The sequence below is a fragment of the Malaclemys terrapin genome, chromosome 10 (assembly GCF_027887155.1).
Source record: "Malaclemys terrapin pileata isolate rMalTer1 chromosome 10, rMalTer1.hap1, whole genome shotgun sequence".
In the NCBI taxonomy this organism is placed as follows: Eukaryota; Metazoa; Chordata; order Testudines; family Emydidae; genus Malaclemys; species Malaclemys terrapin.
The window spans coordinates 20084461-20104793 of NC_071514.1; the positions used below are offsets into that span (position 1 = coordinate 20084461).

Consider the following 20333-nt stretch of genomic DNA (forward strand, 5'->3'; position numbering starts at 1 on the left):
GTTTTTTATATTGCGCCATCCTACCATTAACCAGTCCTGCAACTGTCTTGAAATAAACTTTTATTATGTAATTGAACATTCCACATGCTTAGTTTACAGTGTGAATAATGCTGAACCATAACAGTCTGCTTTTGTGGGTTCTTATTTCTCAATAGGAATCCTTTCTACAGTTCATTTCACTTAATTGTCTGATGATGCATATATTTCATATCTGTAAACTGATCATTCAATACTAGTCATAACAGTTACAGTTTAATTATTGTAGTATCTTTTTTTAGAACAACACAGATCTGAACTGAATGTTGTTTTGGGGGGTAACTTTGTTTGATTTTGTCCTTCTGTAAATTTGATTGGGATATATAGCATGCCAATTAACTTCCCAAAATGTCTGAAAATATAAATCTTTTCACTTGACTGCAATTGTAGCACGCCAGTTGCTCCAACTTATCAAGAAGTTATTAAAGAAACACGAAGGCTCAGAAGGAAATTCCAGGAGGATTATACTGTGTAAGTTTAAAGCAGTTTTTAAAATACATGTGGGCATTAGAGTGATACCAGTCCGGGTACTAACCCTTTCCTCAGATAGTAATTATTTACACACTATCTATTGGATTGCCATATATACTAAATGTCAAAAATACAGCTTTGATTACCTCCTCCCCACATTGAAGTAAATGGCAAAACTCCCCTTGATTCTGAAGTGGAACAAGAGCAGGCCCCACGTGCACAAGATATGAAACCAGTGAATACTGTGCTGGAGAAGTGCTTGTCAATAGGATTAAGATAATACAGAGTATTAATATGGCACCCGGCAATGCTGCTGCAGTTAAAAGTCTGGCAGTATCTTTACTATCAATCCTTTTGGAAAGATTTAGATCTCCTCTATTGCACAGTAGGATTAAACTCACTCTGCAGCCATTGAATGTTACATTCATAGCCATTATATTAAGATAAAAACCATCCATCGTACTGCATCAATAACTATAACGCACACTATAGGATGCGTTACCACTGCTCAAGTTCTCTGCTATTTTTTAAAAAAACAAGCTACTTTAAATATGTACATTGAATTCTTTTAGCTAAAAAAGGGTAGAAAATATTTTGTCCCTTGAGTCAGAAAAAACGCTGATTTAAATAAACACGATTCTGGAAAGACTTCCTTGTTTTAAACATGTTCGCAGCATATACAGAAGTCTGAGCTGTGCTAGAAACTCACATACACACTGAGGTTTTCGTCATGCTTTCTGGGTAGTAGCTACTTCTCTAGATGTTTGCATAGCACTTTGGGGATGTTTAGTTTTACTATTATTGCTATGCAGAGATTTCTTCACAGGTAAGGCAACAGGATGGACCTATAACATGTATAACTTTCCCCTTCTTTGTGGTCCCTCTCCTCACTGCCCATATTTCAATAATTAACGGAGTTCAATGCTTTCTTATAACCATAAAAGCCCAATGTATTGTCAGTTTTTATTTCTAACCCTTAATGTTCGCAGTTTGTTTCTGCTATGTTTCTTTGATCGCTGGAGAAGTTTTAAAATACCAACCATAAAGTTTCATCAACTTCTCCTTTAAATAACAAATAAAAGTTAAAAATTCCCTTTTCTCATATTTTCAGTGACTGCATAAAATGCTGGAATACATTTCTTATGTGTGCAAGTTGAGTAATTTGGAATTCCCATTGAAAGCAGTTAAATAATTTTATGTACTCAATTTTGGTTTTGCAGATTTCAGAATAAGTGTAGAGAAGACATTTCAGAAATAGAAAAGCAGAGAAAAGAAATTAACCAGAAGTTTAGAAGGTTTGCTTTAACCATTTTACAACATTTGAGGGTTTTCCCTAAGAAGTAATGAGTTTAATATGCAGCAAGGGAAATTTAGCTTAGATATTAGGAAAACCTTTCCATGAGGGTAGTTAGTCTCTTCAATAGACTTTCAAGGGAGGCTGTGGAATCCCCATCACTGGAGGTTTTTAAGAACAGGTTGGACAAACACCTGTCAGGGATGGTCTATGTTTACTTGGTCCCGCCTCAGTGCATGAGGGCCGGACTTCCAGGTCCCTTCCAACTTCCCTTCCAGCCCTATATGTCCATGATTATTTCATCGATAAAGATATCTGTTAACAAACTTACTGATAGCTCAGCTATGAAACTTATTGCAGCTTGATGAACCATGAAAACTGACCTCCACATATTTGGGGACATTCAGAAACTACAAAAAATGTCATGCCCAACTTCTACTAAAATGTTGCTGATGCAAAAAATCCTTTATTCTGTTCCTAGACTGACAGAGAGCACCTCCAAGAATCCCTCTGAACTAAGGCTGAGCGCAGATATGTTAATGCATGAACTGGTATGTAATTATAATAATGCAGTAATAAAAACAGTCTCTCCAGTCTCCTTCCAAATCTCAAAAATATGATCCAGATTTTCTTATGACTTGGGCAAACATAATGCACACCTAAGCCATTAGAAAAGCAGGCCTGTGAATGGTACAGTGCATAATATGCTATGGTGGCTGTTATGTACTTATAAAGGAAAATAAATAATAACTGATTTACACCCAAGGTTTCTGGCAACATGGTAATAAATGAGATCAGAGAAAAGTAATTTGGAAACTAAATGCCAAATTATTCTTTCTTGGAGATCTCTGAGTTTATCTTGCCATTTCTGGAAGATCCTGCCTGCCTTGTTTGCAGGTCTGGCTGAAAATCTGCACATTTGCTACACATTAACAGCATATAACCCATATGTAAGCTCATATAAGCAGTCATAGAGGAGGTCTGTTTTCAGCTTAGAACCTTTCTGAGGAATTCTGCTTCTCTCCCTACTCTTATCCACATCCCTCATTGCCCTCCTTCCCCCTACCAACCAGATCCCTCTAACTCATCTCCCCACAATCCCATCGTTCTGTTCTTCTTCTTCAGCTGCCCTGACTTAAACCTTTGCCTTTCTTCCTCTGAGAACCATCAGCTTATTTCTCTGATCCCTCAGTGTTCGGTTTGTTTCTGACACCCCAAGAGCAGAAGTCCCCACCTTTAATGTTACCCTTACATGTTCCCAGTGAGACTCCTGAGAAAGTCTGGAAGTCTGTGTTGGCCTCTTGGTTCAAATCTGGCACCCCTCCTTCACTGGGTCAGAAGCATCCCAGAACTCACTCCTCACCCGGGTAATACTGCATCTCTTCTGAGAGATGTCTATTTGAATGCAGATTTTTGTAGTCAAACTTGTGTAGCTCTAGATATATATACGGACAAATCTTGCTTGGTCTATCAAGGCTGCAGGGGTCCTGCCACCAGAAAACCTCTGAGGTTCCACTACACAGGGCAGGCAGCAAGAATGTTGCATACTACAGAGCAGAATTTCCTAGAGACTCCTTCCTCACCACTATAAGGGATGGGTAGACTAGGCTGGAGCCACTAACCATTTGTCCTGGGGGGGAGAGGAAGCATGATTGCAGATGCTCCATTATTAATTATTACTCTTGCAACCCTGAGGCTGCCAAGAGTATCTGCAAGTCCTGCTCTCACCTCCACCCCCTCCTCCCAGGGAGGCCAACCCTACACCAAACCCATTTACTTTGGTGAGAGGATCGTTTCCTCAATGAGCAGTCAAAGAATAACAGAAATTAAGTTCTATCCATAGTCAATGGGCAACTTTCAATTATTTGTAGCTTTTTCATCTGTGAGCCAAATTTCTGCAAACACATAAAAAGATTAAAATTAATTTGTTATTGAGTTGTCTGACCACCATAAAGTCTGCTTGGCTATTTGGTAGTTTAGGGGAAATATCTTTTTCATGATGCACAACTCAAAAATAGTAGAACATATTTTGTTAAAACCCAAAATGTCATTGTTGGCCTAAGACCAAGCAAGAGAAACTTTAGCTCCGAAGGAAAATGTTTGAGGAAGTTATGGCGTGGAAGAGAGGAGTCAGACTCGAGTAGCTCTTTCAGCCTTTATGATAGTTATGATGCCACTCACTCTGGCCAAGAAACCAGGAAGCCTTTCACTCAGCTTCCTCAGGATTTGGAAAGAGTTGGCAGTTGTCTCAAATGTTGTAAAAATACTGTGCTAACTACATTCTAAACAGTAGCAACAATAAACTCAGACTACTTAACACAATGGGGCCGTAATGGCTGACTGAGGTCTAGAGGTGCTACTCTAATATTACACTGCAAAAATAATAGCATATATTTTCCTCATTGAGAATCCTACAAAAGTTTCAATGTTCAGCAAAACATTTGCAATTCCCTTAACAATTCAATTTGCGTTTTTGTTTTCCACAGGAATTCGCAACATGGGACAAGAAACCATCCAGTAGTGGAAGAAGTGAGTAAACCCCAACATTAAAGCAACCCCCTGAAATTAGGGGTTGAATATTACCTCATTTGGGTTTATAAAGTGAAATAGCTCTCTATTCAATTTGCACTTACCTTTATATCAGTAAAAAAAAAAAAGAAAGAAAGAAAGAAAAAAACACTTGCTTAAGAAAAGTATTCCTCTTTATTTGAATTGTCTGCTTTGTTCCGTTTTTCAAAAGAATATATTTTAGCAAATCACCTTTACATTGCATAATCCAGAGAGAAATAAGTATTTAGGCTGCTTTTCATTGGAAGGATATTTTTAGTATGGAAAAATGCATTATAAAGCCTAAGAAACCTCTTCTAATTGTTTCTTCAGAAATGTATCTTGATAATAGCAACTGCTCATTATAATACAAAACAGAAAAGGGATTAATTTACTGTGGCATAGGAAGTCCTGCCAGTTCCCAAATGCCCTACATAGTTTCTTTGAAACTTTTACATTCTTTAGGCCTCAAGAAAAACCAAAGCTCCACCTCCAGGTTTGGTAGCAAACAGACTATTCTTCTCCAGAGCTAACCTTTGGTCATTGCTTTTGTAATAAGCTTCTTTCACATTTGTTAGGAAGGTACTCAGCTTGTCAGAAGGCACCATTGACACAGTGCAGCCGCCCCATCCTGCTCCAGTCAAGCGTGACCCGATGGCCCCAGACTGCCTACAATAATAATAATAACAATAAAAAATTGAGTGCAATATATCAAAGGAGATCATTTGTCATACATAAACTGCCTACAGAGCACAGTGAATGTGGGACGCATTTATTTCTCATTTTCAAAACTATATGGCACACTTGGTCTTATGAGATATTTGAATTCTATTTGCATTGAATGTTTTGGACAACTTAAATTCTGCAAATTTAATTTGGCAACTTAAATTTTGAAATATAGTTATTGCCATCAAGTGCAAAAATAATCCTCTCTTAAAATGTTTAAAGACTTTGAAATAGCTGAGTGAATAAAGTAGTAGAAGGGCATTAGTTAGCAGTAGTCTTAAAACACCAGAAATTAAGACAGGAGGACATGACAAAAATAAAGGAAAGTTCATGCACTAATTGCCCAAGGTCTGTTCATATAAGACATTTTCAAATGTGGCAGTGACAGCACACTATACATTTCTGCTGTTCCAGTATAGACATAACATGTTCTGAAGATTCAGGGCTTATTCAGGACTAGTCACAGTGCTAGTAAGGAAAAAGGAGTACTGCAAAATTTAAAAAAAAAAGTTAGACTAAGAGTCCCATCACTCAGCCATCTGGTCTGCCTTAAAAACAAAAATTAAGAGCCAGAATCTGACCTTGGTTACACATAGAAGATTATGGATGGAAGAGCCCTCAGGAGGTCACCCAGTCCAACCCCCTGCTCAAAGCAGGACTAACACCAACTAAATCATCCCAGCAAGGGCTTTGTCAAGCTGGGCCTTAAAAACCTCTAAGGATGGAGATTCCGCTACCTCCCTCGGTAACCCATTCCAGTGCTTCACCACCCTCCTAGTGAAATAGTGTTTCCTGATATCCAGCCTAGACCTCCCTCACTGCAACTTGAGACCATTGCTCCTTGTTCTGTCATCTGCCACCACTGAGAACAGCCTCGCTTCATCCTTTTTGGAACCCCCCTTCAGGTAGTTGATGCTGTTTGATTTGAGTGGATTTACAACAGTGCAGCTGAGATCAGAATCTGGTCCTACGTGTGCACTTCTGTCCTTCATGTGACAAAATACCACACTAGTTTGTCTTTTCAGACTAGTAATAGTTGTTTTCTATTATTCCATTTGTTGTTTTTCATACCAGCATAGAAAGACCTTTGTTGTTTTAGTACAATTTATTTCTAAATATTTTTAAAGAGAAAAATTCCCACATAGGAAAGCCAATGGGGAGTGACAACTGCAAACAAATGACATTTCTTTGCTTGCTCCTTCTGCTGAAAGATCCAAGGTACAAGCCACTCCCACAGCCAGGATACTGGTCCTTTGGCAACTCCTATGATCCTAATCTGCAAGACTCAAACCAAATCTAACTGGAATTCAGAAAAATTCTTCATTCTATTTTGTAAATTCATTTTCTTGCATATTTGCATTGCCTGGCTCCAGCCAAATCCAGAAGGAGCAGGACAACACCATGAGAAGGTTTCCTCTGGCTGGGTCAAAAATGCCACAAAAACAGGATGAACTAGAAAACTCACCAGAGAATCCATTGTCATGAAGTTTCCAACCCACTGACTAGATCAAATAATTTTGATATGCTTCTAATATCTAGACATTGGGAGATTCTCTTCATTGACAATCACAGTCTAGGGCTGACAAAATTGGGCATGATGTTAATGATATAATAGTGAATGAGGACTAATTTTGAATACCGGTAATTTGTGATACCATCTCATATGTAGTACTTATGTTAAACCAGTGCTTGTCAATCTTTTTTCATTTGCGGACCCCTAAAAAAATTTCAAATGAAGGTGTGGACCCCTTTGGACCCCTAGCAGTCTGCGGCCACAGGTTGAAAACCACTGTGTTAAATGAATGTTTCAAGGTGCTAGGATAGTACTTGCTCAGGCCCTGATTGAGGAAGGCAGCTACCCATGTGGTTCATTAGACATGTGCTTAAATGAAATTAATGCTTAAGTGCTTTTCTGAATCCATGACCTACTCTATGTGTGTGTTTAATAGAGGGGCTCTATCCTACATACTGACTCAATTATCTGTTCATTCTTTATTTCCAATCTTTATTTTATTTCTTTGCAATTTTATTAAAAAAAAATTTGTATGCTGCTCTTTTTCTCAGCTGTTTTTATTCTCTGATCCACAGAAGCAACCTCTCAAATCAAGCAGGATCCAGTCCAGCTTCATGTGAAATCAATGGAAAGATTCCCCTTGCCCTCATAGGGTTCAATCCAGTTCTCTAAATCAACTGCTCAAATTCACTTGGGATGCAACCTAGTTTTGAAGTGTTGTATTGCAGATACAGTGTTGGCTTTGTATTGTGGAATGCCATTTAAATATCTTCAGATTTATTCTGAATCATTTGATTTAATAATTCTCTGTGGTCACATCCTATGATTTGCTGTTATACTTAGTCATTTTAAAAATGTAATAAAAGATCATTTAAAAAGAAACGAGTTGTGTGTTAGAGCTGAAGCTACTGTGCTTCAAAATAATGTAGCCAACATTTTCAAACTTGGATGCTAAGATTAGGCACCTAGCTAAATCTCTAGGTACCTCACAAATGGCTCGGTGTCTAGAGATGCTGAGACCAGTCGCTCCCACAGATGTCACTGGAAATTGTTGGTGCTCCGCACCTCTGAAATTTAGGCTCCTTATTTAAGTGTACCCTCTTGTAAATAATACCACTCTAGCTGTCAGAGGCAAGGCTGACAACACCTAATTTAATAGTACACATGCCACCAAGAAATGGAGAACAGGGGGTAGCAAGAAAATTATCCACAGTGGTTTAGGGACTCGAGGTTTTCAAAAGCTCCAAAGGGATTTAGGAGCCCTAGTCCAATTGACTTTCAATGCCCCTAAATCTCTTAAGTGCTTTTGAAAATCTCTCCCTTTTTTATTTGCTCCATCTGCTTTAAACAACTAACAGGGAAAACAGCCATTTACAGAAAGTACAAGTCTACGCTCTCTGCAAAAATAGTTGACCAACTAGTGGCTAAACTTTTCAGTGCTCCAAACCATAGTCAATAGGGATCTCTTTGTTTCTTGGCAGGGAGTATATATTAAAACATAAAGATCTAGGCAAAACAGAAAACCTCTGGATATGCAGATTATTCTCTACAGTTTAAACCTTGTGAGGAGGCAATGCTATGGAATGTAATTTTGGAAAGGTTTGTAAAGTTACATGGCAGCTGTATATCACTGTAAGTAAAGACAATATAATTTATGCAGTTGCTGACCCATGATCTTAAATATGTTAGCCAAAATTTTCAAGAGTGACTAGAGATTTTTATGCCTCAGTTTTTGAGTAACCAATTTAAGACAGTTTAAAGGGACCTTACAGAGGGCAGATGCTCAGTGTTTTCTGAAAATTTGGCCCCTTCAAGATGTATCAAGTTTGGCACCTAAAAACTGTGGCACCCAAAATCATTGGTCAGTTTTGAAAATCTTGGCCATAAAATAAAAGTTTGTATCAATCAACTTTCATAATTAACTATAGGTAACAATGTAGCTGCAAAACTCCCTTTATCCTTAAGAAATGTTAAATCCAGAAAAAAATGAAATACATGAATGTTGCTTATGGATGGAGTGAATGGTGAACAAATAAGTTTTGTCACATACAATGGACCTGGTTTTAAAAATAATGTTATACTCTGACTGAAGTCTGGTTCAGTGTTCAGTTATTCTTGTTACATTCTGCATGTTTTCTTCTGTTGGTCATTTAGAAAGAAATCTGATGGAACTTGGGCAACCATCACGTTTTTCTTTCACTATTACATTTTGGTCCATCTAATTAAAATGTTCCCAATAATTTTAGTTTAATACAATCCTAACTATCTGTATGCATTTAAGCTTCTCTCTCTCTTTGGAATCTATGCTACAGAATATTTTTTCTTGCATAGTCCATCTAGTTGTGAATGTAACTAAAAATGACAAACCTTTATTTTTTATACTTTTTCTTTTGTCTTATTCAAACTGCACGTCTGCCCATGCCTTGCATGGAGCCAAGATTCTACAGCCAGAGATCTTTCATTGTTTCTACTTAGTCATCTACTTAATCCATTCAAAACATATTTGATATTTAACCACTTTACTGCTGCCTAGTATATCAGTTGCATTGGACAAAATGTACTTTTAGCATCAACAAATGCTAGTCAATGATGATTCATAGTGATTTCAAGGCAACATTAGATCAAAGAATGCATTAACAGTCCTGAAGCTGCAGCGGTCGTCAGCAGTGAAATGGTTAAGGAATATGCAAGCAGAAATAAAACCTAAAAGTAGCAACTGAGAAGATATTTTAAGAAAACTGATCATGAACTCTTCTAAAACCTAAAAAAGTAGTAGCCAACTTTATTTACTGTGAGATTTTTGATGAAGAGTCAGTCGAGAAGTAGAGTCCATCATGAAGCCATAAAGTGCAGCTTTCATCTGACAAGCATTACTCGGATGTCAGCAGGGAAACATTTGACTACATAATATCCCTTTAGGAGATTAATTTGGTGATAAGAGACAAGAATATTTTTCTTTCATTTTAAAACTACAATAGCTAATGATGTCATGTTTTCTCATCTATTCAAATCATATCCTCAAAAAAGAGTTCTCGGTTTATTGCTGTCAAAACTTACAGGCAGATGTCCACCAGCTGATCCAGTTCAGGGCAGCTGCATTCATACATGTCCCTGCAGCTGATATGACTCTGGTTCATTAATTCTCCCAGCAGCTGGATTGCACTAGCAGGTGCCTCACTGCATATCTTCTTAAATTCTAGCACTCTGCCAGCTTCGCTGTACACATGCTTAGCTCGCTGGTACAGTTTAAAGGTGGTAACTAAAATAAAGTGAAAATATTCATGTTACAATTATTCATTAACAGGCACCTAATTGAAAAGGAAAAAAATGGAAACTTACAAGATTTACCTTTGTTTCTGTAATTTTTAATTTATGTTAGACGGCTTCTGAGTCAAAAGATTTTTGCTATAATCAACACTTCTTTTTAAAAGCTCTGTTTTAATACTGGTTGGGGATTTCAAACCAAAGTGTTTATTACAGGTTTGACGATTTTATGTATGTTCTAGAAAGAATATCCAAAAACAATTACAAGGTGGATGAAGTGATAGACAACTCTTCATGCAAGGTGCTTTAGCATCACGTTACAAAGATTAGAGTTGGTCTGACTCTTTGAGTCCAAAAGATATTTTTTTTTAATAAGAAAGGGAAATCTTGCTCAAAGAACATTTTTGCCAAACATATTTTTAAACCAGCTCTAATATACAACAGTGATCCTCCCACTCCCCCTACAGAAGCTGAGGTTAGGCCACCGGAGTCCCCAGGCCCTGCTCCTGTAGTCAATGCGAGGTTTGAAGAAGCTCCATTGCCTGACTCCTCTGGTGTTAAAAGCAGTGCATGTGGGAGTAGAGGGATGTCAACCCATTGTTGGGGCAGCCAACCCCTTCAGAGACAAAAGGACACCATATACACAGATGGGAGGTGGGACTGGGAGGCCCAGATCTCAAGTTCACACCCAAAGGTTTGGGGGTAACGAGGGGCATGTGAGAGTTCTGACCCATAGACTCTAAAGAGAGAAATTATGAAGGATGGTTGTCAAACAATTCCATGTGATGTATGCTGGCTTGTAGCAGCATGCTTACAGTTGAAATAGCTGAAATGTGAAATTATGAAAGGTCATGTTAGAAATGGCATCCAGTCAGTGGGTTCCCTTAGAAGGCAGGTCAAGCACTCTAGTTACATCCACTATTTTAGGGGCAGATGTGACAGATATGGCAATTTTGGGGGGAGACCTTATTGAATTAAGTTTAAGTATCTTTGAGGTCCACTGTATTAAATGAATGGTTTATGTATTACTGTTGGCCAGGATTGTAAGTAGCCTCTCAAGGCAGGAGATATGGCAGTTGTGAAATCTGGGTGTTCAATGGACTATACTGAACAACGTTGCAGACAAAAATGGACCTTTGAAATAAAAAGTGTTAAGTGTTTTTCCTACGGAATACATAGGAAGAGTTGAATACAAATTCCCTAATTCTGATTATGCAAAAACCCTGAGGAGAGGGTCTTTGTCTGCTGATTACTATTACCAAAGGCCAAGATCAAAAGCCCAAGCTGCTCTCCCCAGCCTGCTGCTCTCCCCAGCCTGGGTTCTGGTTCTGCATGTGAGATGGTTATGAACTTGTAACCACAGGAAAAATTCAGTTGTGAGTTTTGAAGGACTGACACTTAATAGAGTCTGAGGTTGTAGTTGGGGTGACCTCTCGTAAGCTTTATAGCTTGCATGTAGGTGCTTGTATTGTTCTTAATATGTCTTCTCTATAATGCTTTCACCTTAAGAATAAATGTGCTTGCTTAGAAAGAGCAATATGGTAACTTATAACTGCCGGGTATTATGCTGTTCATTGCTTCTGGAGAGAAAGCTAAGCACAGATGGTGGCCTGTTAGGCAGTCTGGCTTGCTGGGAACATCAGAGTGTAGGCAGGGAACTGTGCAGCCTGGATAAAACCCATTCAGGAGGTAGAGAGATGTGAGTTTCTACCCAAGAGAGGTGATGGCTGAAGAGCCAGGAACCTAGAGTGGGTGCCCTTGGTAGACCATGCAAGGGGAGTACAAGTGCATTTGCCCTGAACTGTGACAGAGGGGGCATGCACAAATCAGCCTGTGGATCCGATACTCCACCAACAACTATGAAAGTACCACTTCAACAACTGTTCCTTGCTTTGGTCACCGCAGGCAGAATTGGGACCATTCTCTCCTCTTCGATTGCACAGGTAAATTAAAATATCTGCAGTTAGCAGAATGTTTATGGGTAGATAGTGTTTGTATTCAAATATTGACATTTTAAATAAAGTTATGTTTCCATTAGCACTTAGTGTAGATTCCTATCACGGTGAATCCAGAAAAGTGCTCAGGCTCCAAACACTGTCCCTCATGTAGGTGACAGTCTTTAAGTAGAATGCCTCTCACCAGTATGGCCTTTAGTCTCAGTGTAAGAAACCAGTGGGAGGAGACTTTGAGAGCTTACTCTTGGAGGAGGCTGTGTCCACTTGGCCTTCTGTATTGGAGAATCTGGAGTTGTCAGATTCATCTCCAAAGGAAAGAGGAAATCTTTCCAGTTGGCAGTCCACTCATTGTACTAAGAGTTATGAATGCTCTTAGCTGCTTCTTTTTTTCAGGCACTCAGAAGCTCTAAGGAAGAAGTCTCATAAAAACACTAAAAATGTAAGTGCACAGAGTCAATCTCCTTATTGTATAGGAGACTATCCAGATCTAGATGTATCCCGGCACTGTCAAGGCCTCTTGGATCATGAAGGCTCAGCGTATCTAGCTCCTCGGTTCTAAGGCATTCAGATCCACTGATGGATGTTGAATCTGTCTATTTTTTTGGCATGGGAGGAACATTCAAAGCCAGGATCTTCACCAGTTCCATTGGGGAACTCAATCTGGAGGCAAACTTGAAGTCATAGTTAGAATGACGAAAGGTCTCTTGGGTGGGTTCTTGGATACATGCAATCTGCAGATTTACCACCAATACAGTAGAACCCCATGGCACATGCTTCCAGATCTGAGGCTGGGAGGGTGAATCCAGTGCTTTCCCTGTGGCCAAAACCAGGCACAACGTAGTGGTGTCCCACACTGTGCCCAGTAACATGTCCTATCACTACCTGTAGCATCACCAATATCGAATTCTCTTTATTTAGAATCAAAAATTAGCTAGTGTAAATTAGGACTTCAAAAGAGCTACACCAATTTACAGCTGCTGAGGATGATGTAACTGAGCCAGATCATAGCAAATGGGCTCATATTATGTGATAGGTAGAACAACTTTTTTTCCATTGGCGATAATATTCCTTTGTTTACTATGTAACAACTACTACTTACTAAAGATGCATTGAACATGGCTGCCTTCTGAATACAAGCTGTTTTTAGACTAGATTAAAAAAAATGGAAAGACAGGAATGTCCCTTGGAAGCTCAGTCTCATTGGAAATGTCACTGAACAATAGAGGCAGCTTAACCATCCATATCTGATTTATCTGATGCATTCAGAGCTGTGCTTTACCATATAGTTCCATCTTTTTGTTGCTTCTGTAGCTGTTTGCAATATGTGTTGCAGAATAGTGCCTGAGTGTTCAGGATTGCCAGGGAAAGGCTGCACGGCACAGAAACCAGAGCGTTCTTTTTGAGATGATTTCTCTTTAAATATTCTTTTCTTACGAAGCTATTGTTTTACAGCAAGGAGATTTCTAAATGTGCATTCGTTTAGGGCATATCTGAAGTTGCGTGAGAGATTGCCATAGCTCACACTCTCTTGTAAATCACCATTGAACAGTAGTAACCCAAAAAATGAACTGAAAACATGTCTGGTTTCAATTTTAAGGTAAAAGTCTTGCCAAGGGCTGTATTTGATTCAGAGACCACCCTTTGGTAAAGCAATGCTTTACTGGCCAGATTACCTTAAAACACTTTGTGGTTGTGTTATGCTCATCATGTTATGTATTGGCAACTAGAATGGATCTTCTAACTGCTGGCTGCTAGCCAGAAACTCTGTCCTTGACAGCATCTCTCATGTCATGAAGACTCCACAAACTTGACATTTGGTTTGACTATAATCTAATGTTATCCTTTCAAGCAATTATTACATTCAAAATGACAGAAACTGGTTTTGTGTTCTTGTTGTTTTAGCCTGCCTTGCAAATACGACTCTTTGCCAAGTGAATATCAGTTAAGAAATGATATCATTAGATGAAAGGTTTCTGTTTTTTACAGTTTGGAGCTGTAAATCTAAACTTGGGGAAAACCACAAGTGTCATAGATATGACAGAGCATAGCAGCATTCCAATCCAAAAAAATTAACCACGTGCTTAACGAAATCTTTTTATAGTGTTTGCCTCCCCATACCCCCAAGTCTGATGCTCTGTACAAGTAAAATAAGCTTCAGGCTGCCAACCATCTTTGTATTCGACAGGCACTGCCTCTGATTCGGAAACTAAGGATATACATAAATCCAGACATATGCTGCAAGTAATGGAGAAAGCTCTTCCACATTAGCGCTATCTAAATACTCACTGCCATGCAATCAAAAACATCAACAGTAAAACTGATATTTCTAACAACTGGATCTATGTCTGAACTGGAGGCCACTGACCTAGCAAGAACAACAGCCACCACTGCACAAATAGGAAAAGATCTGAATTGACGGTCCTTGGATAAGAGCCATACAGCCAACGAAGCTTAGATGTGTGCGGGAGATGACTACCCCAAAATCATTTACTATATAAAAAAAAAATATTGGCAGGTGGCCTCATATTTTACAAAGAGAACAGAATGATCATTGGAGCCTCAAGCTACCGTGGCCAAAGTGGGAAAGGTATAAAACTTACAGATGCACAATACAAATCTTATATCTAAGCTAGGAATAGAGTTGCTTTAAAGAGCTACGACTATTACAGAGCCATCAAAGATGAAATCCTGCAGTCCCTACACAGGGCTTAAGACGCCCCCTGAAGTCAGTGGCAGTTTTGCCAGGGTAAGGACTAAGGGCTGCAGCATCTTCTCTGTTATCTGGCTCAGAAGGATGCAAAGGAGCAGCAATTAGGACACTACGGGAATGTTTACACTACAATTAAAAACCTACAGCTGGTCCACGTCAGCTGACTCGGGCTTATAGGGCTTGGGCTAAGGGGCAGGGTAGACGTTTGGGCTCAGGCTGTAGCCCGAGCTCTGTGACCTTCCCAGCTTGCAGTGTCCTACAGCCCGGGCTCCAGCCTAAGCCCAAACGTGTACACTGCAATTAAACAGCCCCTGAGCCTGAGCCCCATCAGCCCGAGTGGGTCCTGCAGCCTCGTTATGGGCTCTGCACACCTGGCCTCCATGTTTCTGCGAAGGACTTGCCCTTAAATGACTTCTTCAGCGCCATCAGAGCCCTACTCAAATGGGTCCAAAACATGCATTGCCTACCAACTGCCCTTGGAGGAAACATTGGGATTTTCCAATGCACCAAGGGCTGCAACAACAAAATGTAGAAATCTTAAGACTAAACTGCCATTAATGAAACCTTGTCCAAAATCCACATAAAATTCTTTTAAAAAGCAAACAGCAAAAGTCCAGGGACTATTAGTCCCAAACAAATGCGAATGAGTTAAATACAGCAGAGAACTGTACCATGGTTTTTTGGCAAGGTCATTTTTGAATTTTAAGTGTATGAAAATCGTGCAAACCCATCCACGCTGCTGCCACAGATTTTAAAAAAATAATAATAATTAAACGTGACTTCCAATAAGTTGTATTATTTGTTATTACTTCACTTTCAGCAGATTCCTTTCTTTGGGGTTTCCTGCAGAATTTGACTTTAGCTAAAAAAATCAACCTCTACTTGGCTATACATTTTGTCAGGTCTCATTGGCATCTGCTTAAGATACATTTCACTATATATTAATGAACTAAACATGGCTCATCTCTGAAGATGTAGTAGGGCTGCAAGAAATCTATCATAGGGGAAGAACTCACCATCCAAAATCTTAAAGGGAAAGATTCTACCACCTTTACAAATGTGGACTATACCTTTCCCCGTAAGGTGTCCCAATGATTTCAGTGGAACTATTGACAGAGAAAGATACTACTGAATGTGTGTGACCGAATCTGGCCTTTAATATATACAAGAAAATGTTGTTACGTGGTGTTATATTTCATCCAGGGCAGATTATGATTCCCGACCCTTTTACCCACAATGGTGAGCTGTTACACACACAAGGCATCCCAGTCACTCTAATGGGCCTACTCCTGTGAGTAACTACTAGGGGTGTCGATTAACTGCAGTTAACTCATGCGATTAACTAAAAAAAATTAATCGTGATTAATCGCACTGTTAAACAATAGAATACCAATTGAATTTTATTAAATATTTTTGAATGTTTTTATACATTTTCAAATATATTTATTTTTATTACAACACAGAATACAAAGTGTACAGTGCTCAATTTATATTATTTTTATTACAAATATTTGCACTGTAAAAATGATGAACAAAATAAATAGTATATTTCAATTCACCTCATCCAAGTACTGTAGTGCAATCTCTTCATCATGAAAGTGCAACTTACAAATGTAGATTTTTTTTGGTACATAACTGCACTCAAAAACAAAACCAAGTCCATTCAGTCCTATTTCTTGTTCAGCCAATTGCTAAGACAAACAAGTTTGTTTACATTTACAGGGGACACTGCTGACTGCTTCTTATTTACAATGTCACCTGAAAGTGAGAACAGGCGTTCACATGGCACTTTTGTAGCTGGCGTTGCAAGGTATTTACATGCCAGATATGCTAAACGTTCATATGGCCCTTCATGCTTAGGCCCTCATTCCAGAGGACATGCTTCCATGCTGATGATGCTCGTTAAAAAAATAATGCGTTAATTACATTTGTGACTGAATTCCTTGGGGGAGAATTATATGTCTCCTGTTCTGTTTTACCCACATTCTGCCATATATTTCATGTTATAGCAGTCTCGGATGATGACCCAGCACACGTTCGTTTTAAGAACACTTTCACTGCAGATTTGACAAAATGCAAAGAAGGTACCAATGTGAGATTTCTCAGGATAAATACAGCACTCGACACAATGTTTAAGAATCAGAAGTGCCTTCCAAAATCTGAGAGGGACAAGGTGTGGAGAATGCTTTCAGATGTCTTAAAAGAGCAACACTCCGATGCGGAAACTACAGAACCCGAACCACCAAAAAAGAAAATCAACCTTCTGCTGGTGGCATCTGACTCTGAAGATGAAAATGAACATGCATCAGTCCGCTCTGCTTTGGATCGTTATCTTGCAGAACCTGTCATCAACCTGGATGCATGTCTTCTGGAATGATGGTTGAAGCATGAAGTGACATATGAATCTTTAGTGCATCTGGCACATAAATACCTTGTGATGCCAGCTACAAAAGTGCCATGTGAACGCCTGTTCTCACTTTCAGGTGACATTGTAAATAAGACGTGGGCAGCATTATCTCCTGCAAATTGTAACAAACTTGTTTGTCTGAGCAATTGGCTGAAGTAGGACTGAGTGGACTTGTAGGTTCTAAAGTTTTACATTGTTTTCTTTTTGAATGCAGTTATTTTTTGTACATAATTCTACATTTGTAAGTTCAACTTTCATTATAAAGAGATTGCACTACAGTAGTAGGTCAATTGAAATATACTATTTCTTTTGTTTTTTACAGTGCACATATTTGTAATAAAAAATAAATATAAAGTGAGCACCGGAGACTTTGTATTCTGTGTTGTAATTGAAATTAATATATTTGAAAATGTAGGAAACATCCAAAATATTTAAATAAATGGTATTCTATTATTGTTTAACAGTGCAATTAATTGTGTGAATAATCACGATTAATTTTTTTAATCGCTTGACAGCCCTAGTAACTACTCATCAATGTGAGTAAATTGTTCACAATCTGGTCCTTTGAAAACACAGCAATTGCATGAACCTTTCCTGAACACAACCCCACCCTCAGTCAAGACACATTTTAGAGATTATGGCACCTACTGGTTTAATAGTGGCATTTTTTACTGCAGAAATGCCTGCCTTCTAAAAGTGCTTTTTGTTGCTAAAGTAGACTGACCACTCCATTATTACTCTGTTCTAGTCTTCCTTATAAGCTACACATGCACTCTGCTACCCCTCTCTAGCATATGCTCTTTGTGACAAAACTGAGGCTACAGCCTGCTAAAGAAAGCATATGTGGCAGTATGTTTAAAAGTCCACTTCCAAATATGCCTTTCTGTGCCAAAAAAAAAAAAAAGTTACAGTGAGTTCTTGCACTGAGCTCACCACTCTTTTGGACTACTTCGCAGTGTGAGTGAAAGACTATACAACCCCACTCGTTCAAATTGCATTGTGGTTTGAGGGTTATTTTTTCAGTAGCAATATTTTTCCCGAATTTAACGTTAGTTTTCTGAGTGGGGGTTAACTAGCCAAACCCACAGACTAAACGGATGCTTTTAGCTCCCATGGTGATTCTGTTCCCAGGTTTAAATGTCAAAATTAGATTACTGTTTTATATGTAAAAAGGAAAAATTGGTTTAAGACTATCCCATTTAAAAGAGAAAAACATTTTATGGCAAAAAGGAGACATTATTTTATAGAAGTTTATCCTGCTGCGGTGGGATTTATAAATACACAACCTTCCCACCACCACTGCAGCCTAAATACTTTATGAAGCAATCAAATCCAAGCTGAAACTACTGCACTTTAGAAAGTGAATAGTTAATAATAAATACTATTGGTTCTAGAGAGGGTCCCAAGGCACAAAGTGTAGGTCCAGATCCGACCTTCTCCTAACTTTGGGGGTTTCAGCCCCAGGATGTTGATTTTGCCCAGAAAGCAGCAGGGGACAGTGAGGAGATTCAAAGGTGGCTCTAAGCAATTTCTATACCCCTCTAATCCTGAGGGAAGTGGGGTGATGTGGCGTAGACACCCAGATTCCCCAGTGTGGGAGGAATCCTGTTACCTGGAAAAGATGGCTTTTCAGGGTCTTTGTGGTGCCAAACAGTGCAAAGAGGCTGGAACAGAAGCCAGGATCTAGCTCAACAGCTACCTACAAAGTTTGGATATGGAGCTTAGTTGTATTGTGATCCTTGGTTTTGGTTTGGTCCCACCTCTGATTTGCCCACTAGTTAAGGAAAGTGTGCTGCAGGGCTCAAAAAATTCAACTTCTAAAAGGCTTATGTACATCATTGCAAATTCAACTGCAACTAGTCTTTTAAACAGTCTTGGTAAACAGTGCAGAGAGGGGTCATGCAACTGGTTAAGAAGCCTCACTAAAAGGACAAGGAGCGGTCAAATTGGAAAGAATGGGAATTTTTAATATTAATAGAAGGGAAAGAAAGAGGTGGACCTGACTGAAATGTATGTGATAATAGACAGTACTGTAAAGTGAAGTGTGTGTGCATTATTCCTTTCTGACTGGCTAAAAGAAAATACCTCAGCTGGAATCTGCAGCGTCCCTCTTCTGTATTAACAACAGGAGGACTTGTGGCACCTTAGAGACTAACAAATTTATTTGAGCATCCGAAGAAGTGGGCTGTAGCCCACGAAAGCTTATGCTCAAATAAATGTGTTAGTCTCTAAGGTGCCACAAGTACTCCTGTTCTTTTTGCGGATACAGACTAACACGGCTGCTACTCTGAAACCTCTTCTGTATTGTTATCCCTGGCTTCATCCAGAGTGATGAAGACGTGGGTGAAGCTTTGAGCCACAAATCCAACATTTTATTTCTCCTCTCCTAACCCATAAGCATCTGTGGGGAGGGGTGCTGAGACTAATTAATATCTGTGAAAAACTTTCAGGTTCTTACACTGGATGCAGTATAAGCACAGAGCATTACTAATAAACAGCACTAGTCTTTGAGAGATCAGGGCCGGCTCCAGGCACCAGCTTACCAAGCAAGTGCTTGGGGCGGCCACTTCGGAGAGGGGCAGCACGTCCAGCTGTTCGGCGGCAATTTGGCGGACGGTCCCTCACTCCTGCTCGGAGCGAAGGACCTCCCGCTGAATTGCCGCCGCAGATCGCGATGGCGGCTTTTTGTTTGTTTGGCTGCTTGGGGTGGCCAAAACCCTGGAGCCGGCCCTGTGAGAGATAGCAGAAGTGGAAACTGCCACAAATTTATGTTCAGCTATAAAGGAAAAACCAGAATCCAGCAAATCATTTAACTAAATTCTCGCCAACATTTTTGCTTTCGTTTGCTGTGTTTTTCACAGTATCATAATGACCAAGCCTGGGTTGTTTATCAGTATTTTCTTCTCTCATAGCAAGAGACCAGGCTCTGTCATTAGGATACAGTGTAAAATACAGCAAACAAAAGCAAAAATATTTTTTCTGAAGAGGCTGTAGCTTTCCAAAACCAACATAAAGTGTCATTTGTTTGGTGTATAACAACAACAAACAGTTGATTTGATTTCTTCACTCTGTGTCTGTCTTATTTCTCTTTATATCTAATTTTACAGGAATCTGTTGTTTAGTTTTTATCTTGTACAACTGCAAACAGACTTCTGCACAACCCATTTTAATTGGCTTTATCAAACAAGATCATGGTCATGCAAATTTTAAGGGATTTTGTTCAGCGAACATCTGCAAACACTAGACAGAGCTATAGTATAACATTTCCTTGGACTTTCTTCTATTGCTTTTATGTCAAAATTTTTCATCCAGACTGTTTTTTTTTAAAGTCAAAATAACGATCTGTATAAACAATTCAACTCTACTGCATCTTAAAAGTTAGCTTTTAAAACCAGAGCTATGCAATACAG

The 20333-nt window shown here is 39.1% G+C and overlaps 2 protein-coding genes across 3 annotated transcripts in view; one reads left to right on the plus strand and one right to left on the minus strand.

Annotated features, from left to right (window-relative positions):
* The window catches only part of FAM227B (family with sequence similarity 227 member B), a 175359-nt gene extending 167912 nt beyond the window's left edge, over positions 1–7447 (plus strand). Inside the window, exons 14-18 of one of the 2 annotated variants that reach the window (XM_054041545.1) lie at positions 429–507; positions 1728–1802; positions 2283–2352; positions 4288–4330; positions 7163–7447. In XM_054041545.1, coding sequence (XP_053897520.1) covers positions 429–507; positions 1728–1802; positions 2283–2352; positions 4288–4330; positions 7163–7239 — 344 coding nt within the window. In that variant the 3' untranslated portion in view covers positions 7240–7447. The remainder of the gene's footprint in view (positions 1–428; positions 508–1727; positions 1803–2282; positions 2353–4287; positions 4331–7162) is intronic. The other variant, XM_054041546.1, reaches the window with a different exon arrangement.
* Positions 4486–20333, minus strand: part of GALK2 (galactokinase 2) — a 69333-nt gene continuing 53485 nt past the window's right edge. Inside the window, exons 9-10 of the mRNA XM_054041547.1 lie at positions 9645–9846; positions 4486–5017 (exon numbers count right to left, since the gene is read on the minus strand). Of these exons, the coding sequence (XP_053897522.1) occupies positions 4810–5017; positions 9645–9846 (410 nt within the window). The 3' untranslated portion in view covers positions 4486–4809. The remainder of the gene's footprint in view (positions 5018–9644; positions 9847–20333) is intronic.